Source organism: Geotrypetes seraphini, chromosome 6 (genome assembly GCF_902459505.1).
Source record: "Geotrypetes seraphini chromosome 6, aGeoSer1.1, whole genome shotgun sequence".
Classification (NCBI taxonomy): domain Eukaryota; kingdom Metazoa; phylum Chordata; class Amphibia; order Gymnophiona; family Dermophiidae; genus Geotrypetes; species Geotrypetes seraphini.
In genome coordinates this window covers 57,294,030-57,306,386 of record NC_047089.1, presented here as the reverse complement: position 1 = coordinate 57,306,386, position 12,357 = coordinate 57,294,030, and the positions used below count along the sequence as shown (strand labels likewise).

General features: G+C 44.0%; 1 protein-coding gene across 1 annotated transcript in view; it reads right to left on the bottom strand.

Annotated features, from left to right (window-relative positions):
* Positions 1-4,382: 4,382 nt before the first annotated feature.
* Positions 4,383-12,357, bottom strand: part of LOC117362888 (complement C4-A-like) — a 129,038-nt gene continuing 121,063 nt past the window's right edge. The window contains exons 38-41 of the mRNA XM_033949977.1: positions 10,618-10,710; positions 8,236-8,319; positions 5,706-5,838; positions 4,383-5,112 (exon numbers count right to left, since the gene is read on the bottom strand). Coding sequence (XP_033805868.1) covers positions 4,971-5,112; positions 5,706-5,838; positions 8,236-8,319; positions 10,618-10,710 — 452 coding nt within the window. The 3' untranslated portion in view covers positions 4,383-4,970. The remainder of the gene's footprint in view (positions 5,113-5,705; positions 5,839-8,235; positions 8,320-10,617; positions 10,711-12,357) is intronic.

Genomic DNA, 12,357 nt, shown 5'->3' with positions numbered 1-12,357 from the left:
GATTTATTGTTTTGGTAAACAAGCAAATTGTGATTATGCCCTTCTGTATGGTTTAACTGGAGGCTATATAATACACTTCCAGCCATCACTTTGCTTTTTATGTTGAAAGGAATTATTTTGAACTTTTGAAATTATAAATGCATTATTGTGGAATAAATTTTGACAAAAGACTACAGCCTTCTAGTTAGCATTTTTGACTGAGGTCTTTCTCCACATTATTTTATGCCCCCAAGTTGGTTTACTCATTATTCTCCCTGAAAACAAAAACATATTCTTATGAGTTGTGCACTTTATAAATGTAGCTTTTCAAGTATTTAAATCAACCATTATTACAGAATTTTTTTACAAGTGTTAGCTTTTCTAACTTCTGCTAACATTTCATCATCTATTCATTCAGGCCAGGCAATTTCTATCCATAGAGAATCCATGTTGCTACTTATTTCCTGCAGAATTTTTATTTTGTTAGACTCAATTCCCTCTTCAACATATAGCACTACTTCAATTTGATCCATCCTATCATTGCAATAGAATTTGTGACCTGATATCACGGTATCTAATTGGTTATCCTTCTACCAGGTCTCTGAGATGCCGACTATATCTGTCTCCTCATTTACCCCCTCCCCAGCGATAAGAACTCCAACGCTCATAAGCGGTCAGCACTAAAAATGCCAGCACAGTTATGTAAAGGAGGGGGGTTAGTGTTACATTATTCTAATTCTCCAATCAAATTCTAGAATTTATGTATGGACATTTCAAAGTGTGTATGTGTTTTGTATCTACAAAGGACATAGGTTCACATCCCACTGTAACTTTTTAAAAATAAATGTTATCTCTCCAGGACCTGAAAAATATCTACTGTACCTAAATGCAGTGGCGTAGTAAAGGGGGGGCAGGGGGTGGACTGCCCCAGGTGCTGTTGTGGTGGGGGCGCTGGCACCTCTCCACCCTACATGTGCTCTCACTTCTCATCCCCCGTACCTCTTGAATCTTCGCCAGCACAAGCAGCTTCTGCGGCCTGCCTAGCTCCCCTCTGAAATCACTTCCTGGTCATGAGGCCAGGAAGTGACATCAGAGGGAAAGCCAATACCGCTGAGACAAACTGCTATACGAAATGTCAAAATTCTGACTGTCTAAAATTGGAAGTTGGACACTTTTAGCAAAATGACATTTTTAAAGGCATTTGAGGTGCTCATGTGCTTTGAAAATGAGCACCATAGTATTTCAAGGAAACAGGATTTGCGTTTTTCACCCTTTAAGATTGTCTTTCTAAGACAGTATTGAAGAACTTTGGTTAGGGTGAGTGGGAAAGCTTACAATGCCATTATTTGTATCAAATATGTTCTTCAAAGAAGTAGAAAACTCCAATTTAGCACATTTTATACAAAATAATCTGTTTCCTACAGAAAACCTCCATCCAACAGTAGAAGTGCCATGCTATACAGTATAGTCTAAGCAATATGAGATACACTTTATCTTATTTTTTTTTAAGTAAAACTAATTAGATAATTTTATTAAGATTTTCTTGAAGCTTTATTTAATTGAAAATTGTACAAGAAAATAAAGTAGTGATTACATTTAAAAAGCATGAAAATGGACTGACACGAGCCTCAAAAATCCTTCAATAATACTGAAAAAGTGGTCTACCTTTGGCCACTTCTTAATTACCCTCCCCTATATTATTAATCTTCAGACCCTCAGAAATGCCACCAGACACCCAAATACATTTCATAGTGTCTGGCTTTATGCATTTGGTCTTCACCAGGTCTCTTGAAACAATTCTTCTTAAATTAAGAATGTAGTGAACCTTTCACCATTTTATAATTGTTTGGTGCCGCTACAACATTAATACTTAACTTAGGTGGTCAGTGTTAAGGGATAAGTGCGCCAACATGTTTCACCCTAGGAGGGGTTTCTTCAGGGCTACAATCCCTTAGTTGAAATCCGGTGGTCACGTTGCGGATAATGAATTTCAACTAAGGGATTGTAGCCCTGAAGAAACCCCTCCTAGGGTGAAACATGATGGCGCACTTATCCCTTAACACTGACCACCTAAGTTAAGTATTAATGTTGTAGCAGCACCAAACAATTATAAAATGGTGAAAGGTTCACTACATTCTTTACTTAAGAAGAATTGTTTCAAGAGACCCAGTGAAGACCAAATGCATAAAGCCAGACACTATGAAATGTATTTGGGTGTCTGGTGGCATTTCTGAGGGTCTGAAGATTAATAATAAAGGGGAGGGTAATTAAGAAGTGGCCAAAGGTAGACTACTTTTTCAGTATCGTTGGATATATACCCTCTATCTACATATATATTTTCAAACTGAGAGGGGGGAGGGGAAAGTCCTGTAAGCTCAGGTGAAGACCCCCGAGAATTTCCCAGTCACAGCAATAGCAGGCCAAAGCAAGGCCAGTACAGCTAAGACCTAAAATTGTTGCTGAAAAAGCAAATAGGCTCTCTGACTAGAAATTGTCAACTCTGAGAGCAGCCGTGAACTCTGAGACACTTCTGCTTTTTCCTAGAAACAACAAGTGTACCGTATTTTCGCGGATATAACACGCACCATTGTAAAACGCGCACAGGGGTATAGCGCGCAGAAATCACGATGATATGTACAAAAACTTTTCTATACCGCGCTCAGGCATATAACGCGCATGCTGCCCGACTCTCCTCTGGCCACCCCGACTCTCCTTTCGCTCTCCCCGACTCTCCTCTGGCCACCCCGACTCTCCTTTCGCCCTCCCCGACTCTCATCTGGTTGCCCCGACTCACCCTGACTTTCGGTGCACTGCCCCGACTCTCCTCTGGTTGCCCCGACTCACCGTTCACCCGCCCTGACTTTCGGTGCACTGCCCCGCCTCTCCGTGCCTGTCCCCCTTGAAGTCCTGTCCCCCCTTGAAGGTCTGCCTGTCCCCCTTGAAGATCTGCCTGTCCCCCCTTGAAGTCCTGTCCCCATCCTGAAAGCCTGATGCCCCCCCTCGACGTCCGATTCTTCTCCCCCCTCGGCAGGACCACTCGCACCCCCACCCCGAAGGACCGCCGACTCCCCGACAATATTGGGCCAGGAGGGAGCCCAAATCCTCCTGGCCACGGCGACCCCCTAACCCCACCCCGCACTACATTACGGGCAGGAGGGATCCCAGGCCCTCCTGCCTTCGACGCAAACCCCCCTCCCCCCCAGCCGACCCGCGACCCCCCTGGCCGACCCCCACGACCCCCCCACCCCCCTTCCCCGTACCTTTGGAAGTTGGCCGGACAGACGGGAGCCAAACCCGCCTGTCCGGCAGGCAGCCAACGAAGGAATGAGGCCGGATTGGCCCATCCGTCCTAAAGCTCCGCCTACTGGTGGGGCCTAAGGCGCGTGGGCCAATCAGAATAGGCCCTGGAGCCTTAGGTCCCACCTGGGGGCGCGGCCTGAGACACATGGTCGGGTTTGGCCCATGTGCCTCAGGCCGCGCCCCCAGGTGGGACCTAAGGCTCCAGGGCCTATTCTGATTGGCCCACGCGCCTTAGGCCCCACCAGTAGGCGGAGCTTTAGGACGGATGGGCCAATCCGGCCTCATTCCTTCGTTGGCTGCCTGCCGGACAGGCGGGTTTGGCTCCCGTCTGTCCGGCCAACTTCCAAAGGTACGGGGAAGGGGGGTGGGGGGGTCGTGGGGGTCGGCCAGGGGGGTCGCGGGTCGGCTGGGGGGGCGGTCGGAGGTTCTTGGGGGGGGCGGTCGTTGGAGGGAGGGGGGTTTGCGTCGAGGGCAGGAGGGCCTGGGATCCCTCCTGCCCGTAATGTAGTGCGGGGTGGGGTTAGGGGGTCGCCGTGGCCAGGAGGGTTTGGGCTCCCTTCTGGCCCAACTACACAAAGTACGGGGAAGGCGGGTGGGGGTGTCGTGGGGGTCGGCCAGGGGGGTCGCGGGTCGGCTGGGGGACGGGCGGAGGTTCTTGGGGGGGGCGGTCGTTGGGGGGAGGGGGTTTGCGTCGAGGGCAGGAGGGCCTGGGATCCCTCCTGCCCGTAATGTAGTGCGGGGTGGGGTTAGGGGGTCGCCGTGGCCAGGAGGGTTTGGGCTCCCTCCTGGCCCGATATTGTTGGGGAGTCGGCGGTCCTTCGGGGTGAGGGTGCGAGTGGTCCTGCCGGGGGGGGGATGTATCGGACATCGGGGAGTCGGCCGGGCAAGAGGGCTTGGGCTCCCTCTTGCTCCGATCGTGGATGCGGGTGCGGGTGGGAGCGCGTGCGAGCGGTCGTTCGGGGTGGGGGTGCGAGCGGTCCTGCTGGGGGGGTGAATCGGGCATCGGGCGGGGTGGGAACTATGTTTAAAAACTTTTGTATACCGCGCTCAGGCATATAACGCGCGAGGGGTATGCGCGGTACGTAAAATCACGTATAACGCGCGCGTTATATCCGCGAAAATACGGTAGTTATAAAGAAAAATAATTCTGATGAAAAAAACATAAGCAACATGATAACTTTCACCAGAGGAAAGAAGAACCACGGACATAAGTATACAAGAAGGCTAACCACAGAGCTGAAAAACCGTTAGGCCCAGGTGTTCAAAAGAGGAACTTGGTATATTAACGGGACATTTAAGGGGAAATGAGGGAGAAGCATATGGAAAAAGGCGTAACACAGAATCACTCAATTTATGTTAACCAACCTATAGCTTAACATATGAGATAATGAATATAATTAACCAATGAAAGTGTGAAATGTAACATACACCAACATGGGCCAGAGCTGCCAGAATCATATAAAAGAAAGCTCCCTGGACCATGGTTTTAGAACTCATCGGAGGTTCTCTATCAGCCTGGCCAGTCTGGTGTGTGCTCTATCACTCTGTATGCTGTGTGATTTGTTCCTGTAAGCTATTACTATTTGATTATTAAAATCATATTATTTGGACCAGCATAAGGAGAGTTGAGTGGCCTATCTGTGAAGGCCTAGGGTCTTCAAAACGCAGGAGATTAATTAATCAAAAATCCTTCAAGCATAACATTGGTTTAATCCATAATTCTCCAAAAAGTTATTCAGCAGATAGCAAGATGTTCTCCGTACACTGGCACTACAGGTTTTTTCAGATGGAATTGCCTCAATCCACACTTTAGAATCCAGAAAGTATTGCATCCTAGGACAGAAGCAGAATGGCAAGTAGTTGTCATCAGTTACAACTGCCATGTTTACACTCAGGATACTTAGGGCTCCTTTTACAAAGCCGCGCTAGGAATAGCGTGTACTAGCCGCTACCGCCTCCTCTTGAGCAGGCGGTAGATTTTCAGCTAGCGTGCGCTATAGCGCGCGTTAATCCGGTGCATGCGTTAAAAATGTTAGCGCACTTTTGTAAAAAGAGCCCTTAGCGGCTGATTTTATACATGGTGCCTAAATTTAGGGTTACTAGGCGTCCAAATTTCCCCAGACATTGGGCTACAGCTTTGTGCAGCCCGATGCTCCTGGACCACAGAAATAATGCTGCTTGCATTATTCCTGTAAGTTGGGATTCAGCAGCCTTTACTGCACCTTGATGATTCTCCCCCCCCCCCCCCACTTTGGTGAAATAATATGTATTCATCCCACAATGAACTGTGAAACTTATGAAATGTGTTATCATTCTAATGTAGAAAATATAAAAGCATGCTCATATGGTTTATGAACTGGGAAAATAAAGACAGGAAGCTAATTTGAAAGAAATCTGGAAAAGAATATGCACTACATAATACTTACTTGGCATTTGAGTCTATTGTATGTCCATCTTTTCCCATTAAAAGGTACTCTACGTTATCCTTTAAGGTTAAGGCGCAAGAAGTGCGCTTGATAAACTCTCGAACGTCGCCTTTCTTAATAGTTTCATCATCATCTAATTTGTGAACAAACAAATATATTTCTGTTATTTTTTAAATCTTCTTTTTAATTGACACATCTAAGCCTGATCTTGTAGATGTAATTTTGGTAACTCCAGTATTGCCAATACGGAAAACTGAATTACGATTTTTTGGGGATAATCATATGAGAACAAACTGCATGAAAAAGAAAAAAAATGACAAGTTTGTGAGTTCATTTCAGCAAGTTTCATGAGAGCAGATATAGAGGCATATTTGGTTACAGTAAATCATATAAGTTATATGCTGAAATTCAACTGAATATTCAGAGAACTTGTAAAGCTGGGCTGTTACAAATGCCTGGATAAAATTAACTTGATAGTCTCATCCAATTTATTATAGGACAGAATATTCCTCCAACCCCCAACCCCTTTTCCACAAATATCACAAGTTGCCATGAGCACAAGAAGTCGCAGCATCCATTTTATCCAGGCAGCTGCAAGGGGCAGGAGTGTGTGGGCTTTGCTCCTGTCCTTAACGCCTCCACTCAACCATCATGGAAAAGAGGTAGGCCCAGGTGAGGCCTATCTAGTCCAGGGTGTTGGAGGAACTTGCTGAGAGAGGAGGAGGATTGTAACTCTTGTATGTTGGGGGAGGGGGAAGGGAAGGAGGAGGCTGCACCAGGGGGTGGGAGGAGGACTGCACAGGGTAAAACAAATAACAATGCGGGCCCTGACTGACTATTGGCCAGGACCCGCATAGGCTCTGGTAGCCAGCCCTGCCTAAATTAGGCCTCGATATCCAGTGTCAGTGGCCAGATATGGCCACCACTGAATATCTGGTGCTAACAGAGGTAGTACCCAAAAAGACTCAGATGTTGTGAAAGCCAACAGTAATTAATAAAACACTTCCACAACGGTAAGATGCATTATGTCAGATGGTATATTGATAACACAGTGCAGGCTGAATGACAATTTTCAAACGGAGGAAAAAGCCTCAGAAAAGGACCCTCCCACTTCCACAATGGTGGAATAGCGGTGGTGAAGCGTTCACCTCACCGGCTAAAAAACCTCCTTAAAATAAAACAAGCACTGTGCTGTGTTATGCTTAGCTTGGAAGATATTTCAAGATAGATGAAAAAACATATTCAACTTATCTTCTGTTGATCGGTACACCAACGGTGGTCAGCATTTCACAAGTCTGCTGCCTCAGGGTGTAACGTATCCGATCAAACTTTAATTTTGACGCTGAACACGTCTCCTGCATCCAAAGGTATCCATGGCTACTAAAAGAGGTAGTAGCCATGCATAGCCATCTCATTACATACATTAGGGATATCCTGAAACCTAACTGACTGAAAGTATAGGTTATGCTTGCTTAGGGTTATCAGATGTCCAGAAAAACCCAGACATGTCCTCTTTGTAGAGGACTGTCCAGGTGCCTGGAGGGATTTCCAAAACTGGGTTTTGGAAGGCCATGAGCTTGGGACCGCATCTGGAGGGCCTCTGTGCATGCGTGGAGATCAACATGATGACATCACATGCATATATATACGCATGCGCATGATGTTAATTCAATGTTTACACATGCATGGAGGTCCTCCAGATGTGGCCCTGAGCTTGGGAAAGAAAACACAAGGTTCATGTAGGGGCGTGGCTGGGGGCAGAATGGGGGGTGGCTGTGGGGCAAAATGGGGGCAGAACTGTTGGGGACAAGGTGGCCTCTTTTTTTAAAGAGGAAATCTGGTAACCCTATGTTAGCTCCTGGTCATTTAGGAATTTATTGAAACATACAATTTGATCAGAAAGGTCCAGACCTTTATATACAACTGCATATGTTTTTGGGCATGTGTGTATGTGTGTGTGTGTGTGTGTGTGTGTGTGTGTGTGTGTGTGTGGTGGGGGGGAGGGGGGCAATGCTCCCTTCTCCTTCCTAGCCCCTGATCCAAAATAAATAATTTTCCCAGGGCTGAAGCCTCTTTCAACTCTCTTTCCTGCCCAGCCCTAATCCATTAGTTAAATATATATGATTAGTTGTAAGAGAGGAACTGATGCCCTATTCCTCCCTTCCAACATTGATTTGTAGATAACTTGTATGCTCTCCCTGGCCATTTATCTTTTATTCCTGGCAGTCAGCCAAAAAAAAAAAAAAAAAACACAACAAAACAAAAATCCTGCCCCAGCTACTTTCGTTCCTTACTGCTACCCATAAATGGAACTTGGGGTCTCCCTCCCATCCCTGTCCAAATGCAGAAATATATCTCATTAATAATCAAGTAGAATAAAATAAATAAAAAAAATCTGACAGTGGACAGCTTTGTAACTACCAAATGTATTCTGGAAAGATTTTTTGATAACTGGGAAAACTGATATAAACTGATTTTGACAACCTTAACAAAATTGTACATCACAATGACGATCGTGTTATGAACTTACTAGATTTAAGGACTTCTGTGATTTCAGCTTCATAATATGTAAAGGTGTTCTTTTCAGAAGTTTTTCTGATCAGTGCTCTATAGGCTGCAAAGAGATCCAGTAACAGAAATCAAGATATACTCAGTTTTCTGAGAAATCTGGAAGTAAATGTAGTCAGTCCCTCCAATCTATGGGGCTGAGGGTGAGCCCAAGAGATGGGTACCAGTGATTTAACCATGGGTGGGCCAACAAAGGCCAAGGCCTACCCATAATTCTCACACTCTTATTATTTCTGATGGGGTTGCTCAAGCCCACCAGCTGCAAGGGTCCTCGCGAGGTAGAAGTTGAGCATGCTACCCATTGCAAGTGTTCCATATGCAGTGAGAAAGAATTTGTCTTCACCACCCTGGGTACTAGGTGCAACTACTGAGTTTGACTGTGGGACCTCAAAACCTAATATAACACCACAGCTGGAGTCTGTAGTTAAACTCGCAATACTACAGCTATTGGTTAAGTAGGTAGGTTGCGATGATATGTAAACACCAATGAGGTTTGCAGCAATTTTAGAGTAGCCAACCGCACTGGCTAACTTGATTGCATTGATCATTCTCCATCAAATCAGGAATTCTTAGCTCCATCTCCTACTACTTGAACCTGGCAAGACTTAGAGCTAGAATGTGGCAGGAGAAAGGAATGCTGTGAGGGAGAAGAGGTAGGATGAGATAGAAAGCTGGGAGCATTATGCTTCCAGACAGATTTCCTAGGGCATCAGGCCGCCAAGTGGTATAAATTAATATCGGACTATTTGAACATAAAAAAAAACAAAACCTAGTCTGAGACATTTGGAGCATTGAGATTAAGCAGCAGATTTCTGCTTCTCAATGGCCACGGATTTGGATTTGGAGGATGAGATGTACAGCATAAGCATCTATGAGACAAACATGTTTGTTTTTTTTTTGTTACATAGAAGTTTCTTGGCCCCTGTTCGTTTGCAGAAATTAGATAGTTCTAAATCTAATATATGCTGGCACTGTCATCTAGACATAGGGACACTGGATCATTTGTTGTTCTATTGTCCTTTGATACTCAACTTTTGGAGGTCAATGTGGAGACAGATTAATACCATACTGGAGTCATCGATTCCATTGACATATGATATAGTCATGTGTGGGATGATATTGCATCTTAAACCCCCATTGGACTGATATAAATGTCGGCTTTTCCTTATTATGACCGGGATAGCCATGCAAATGGTTACTTACAATTGGAAAAATTGGGATCGCCTTAGTTTTACTTTTTGGTAGGCAAATTTATGCTTATGTTATAAGTATGAGAAGATGAACGCTGACATGCTGGGGCATAATAAGTTATTCAAATTAGTTTGAGGTCCATTGACGACTTTTGTGGCTTTGTTATAGTTGGTTTTTTATCTTTATTTTCTGTTGTTTTAGCACATACATCCAGGGGAGAGTGGTATCTCTTTTGTTTGGTTTTATTCCCTGATTGAAAATGCTGGAAGAGAGAAAGGGTTTTATTCTTTCTGTATTATTACTGATTGATTATAAGTGCTTATTATGATTATTAATATATGTAGGTATATTGTTTTGCACTTTTTGTTAGCTTTGAAAACTTAATAAAGATTAAAAAAAAAAGAAAAGCTGAGAGCACATTGCCATAAGAACATAAGAACATAAGTAGTCGCCTCCGCCGGGGCAGACCAGAGGTCCATCCTGCTGGTCCGCTCACGCGGCGGCCCATCAGGCATATTGCCTGAGCAGCAGTCCCTGACTAATTTTATACCTACCTCTACACTTATCTCTAAACCTTCCACTGCTCTTATCTGTACCCCTCAATCCCTTTGTCCTCCAGGAACCTATCCAGGTCTTCCTTGAAACCCTGTACTGTGCTATTTCCTATCACGGCTTCCGGAAGGGTGTTCCATGTGTCCACCACCCTCTGTGTGAAAAAAAATTTCCTTGCGTTTGTTCTAAACCTGTCCCCCTTCAATTTCATCGAGTGTCCCCTTGTTCTTGTGGTTTCTTTCAAATTGAAAAATCTGTCCTTGTCAACCTTTTCGATGCCCCTCAGGATCTTGAAGGTCTCTATCATATCTCCTCTGAGTCTCCGCTTGTTGTAGCTTGCTCCTGCACACTTTGGCTAGAACTCTCACTAATGCCATTTTCTCAGCTCAACAACTATCCCATTGTATAGTACATTAGGCAGTGGCATTGGACCTCATTCTTACAGGTTTATTGTTCTTAGCAGCTTTCTAAACAGTACTATCAGTAGGGCTTGCCATCTGGATTTACACAACTATGTAGCTTTTTACTAGGCTTTATTTCACATAATTTGCAATGTCAGACAATATAAATACATTTTCAAAATGTCTTTCTGATGCATTACCATAGTCTACAACTGGAGTGTGACATGCAAACCGTACACGTGTCTCATCTATTATGTTTGCATCATAAGTACTTTTTTCCTTGGGACAAGGACCTAGAAAGAAAGCATAAGATGAATGTAAATCTTAAACTGTATTTAAATAAGCCCCTATATAGGTAAGATCTGTTGCAAATAACTTTCAACCTTACATACAAATATGATATTTTAGGAATGGGTTGCAAAAACATGGAAAATGAGTAATATTTTGTGTGGGGGGGGGGGGGGGGGGGGGGAGGAGGAGGTGTTGGTGTTGTTTGATGCAAAATGGATGTGACCTTCAGCGGGAATCTCGTGAGACAGCTGCTGAAGCTCATGGCAGCCATTCTAACAGTAGAGAAGATATGGCCAGTAATGAATGGGGATCAGTCCTGCCCTGACTAGGCCATTGGTCTACCAGGATTTGAGGTAGGCTAAAGGGGCCTATAGTTGGATCCAGGTGGTCTTGTAGGCAATATAATAGAAGAAATGTCAAGTTTGGAAATAGTATATACTTTAGAATGTGTTGGTAATATCAAAATATCAGTTGGCCCACACATTTAATACTGATTTATGCTTAATATTTTTTATCCTTTTAGGAGTGTTTTTTATCTAGAGAGCAGTATAAAAATCTAACAGATAAATACCTCATGAATATAAACATTACAATGTGACAAATGCATTTGAACAGAACAAGAGGTTATGTTGGAGAAAATGTTTTTTTAATAGAACTGGTGGTGGTTGCATACAAAAGAGTCTTGTAAAAATGGACACAAACACAAATGGTTTTTCAAATTGTAAATATAATAGAAGAGAACAAAAGACCCAGGGCTATGAGAACATTAGGTTCAAGCCAAATAAAGTCTACATTATTATACTACATAGGGGAAAAGGTTAGTTTAGTTGGCTCCATGGACTTTAAGGGGAGAATCCAGTAAATGGTGCTCAAAGATAGGGGCTAGGAAGATCCACTTTAAGCGCCCTTTAGGAAATACTTGCTTAGTGCAGATTTTGGGTCCAATTCTATAAACTGCGCCTAAACCATAGGCACTGAGGAATGTGGCGCTTATGCACATCAATCTTAAGTTAGGTGCCATTTATAGAATCACTCCTAGAAAACTAAAGTGGACTTAGGCACTAGAATCAACCTGAACCTTAGGAGTACCCTATTAATGTCAGGGTTGTTTTTGGGCCTAAATACAGGTAACGGAGTCCACTTTAAGCACCTACACACATAACAAACCCATGATCTGCCCCTAACTACGTCTACCTTCTGGTAGGCACCTTAGACTGGGTGCCTGCCTGAAAGCTGTAGACGCCTACCACCCAATTCATTCTAAGCCAATTCTGAGGTGCTAATTGCTTGTTATTGGTGCCAATTAAGCTTTTTAAGTAATTAAGGACCTCTTTTATCAAGCTGCGTCGGAGCTTTTACTGCAGCGGCCTGCAATAAAAAAACTCTTACACGGATTGATAAAAAGGGACCTAAATTAGGCACCTAGGTTGGCTAGGTGCACCAGTCTAAGCACCTAACTTTAGGTGTCATTTATAGCATCAGGGCCTTTCTGTATAATTTTGGGCACCGATATTTACACCTGATAAAAGCTGATGTAAATACTGGATGCACAAATGATAGCAGTCTATATCATCATGCTCAACTTCTAGAAGTATCCCCCTGATTCATCCATGCTCCTCTTATGGCCACATCCCTTTGGAGTTACTTGC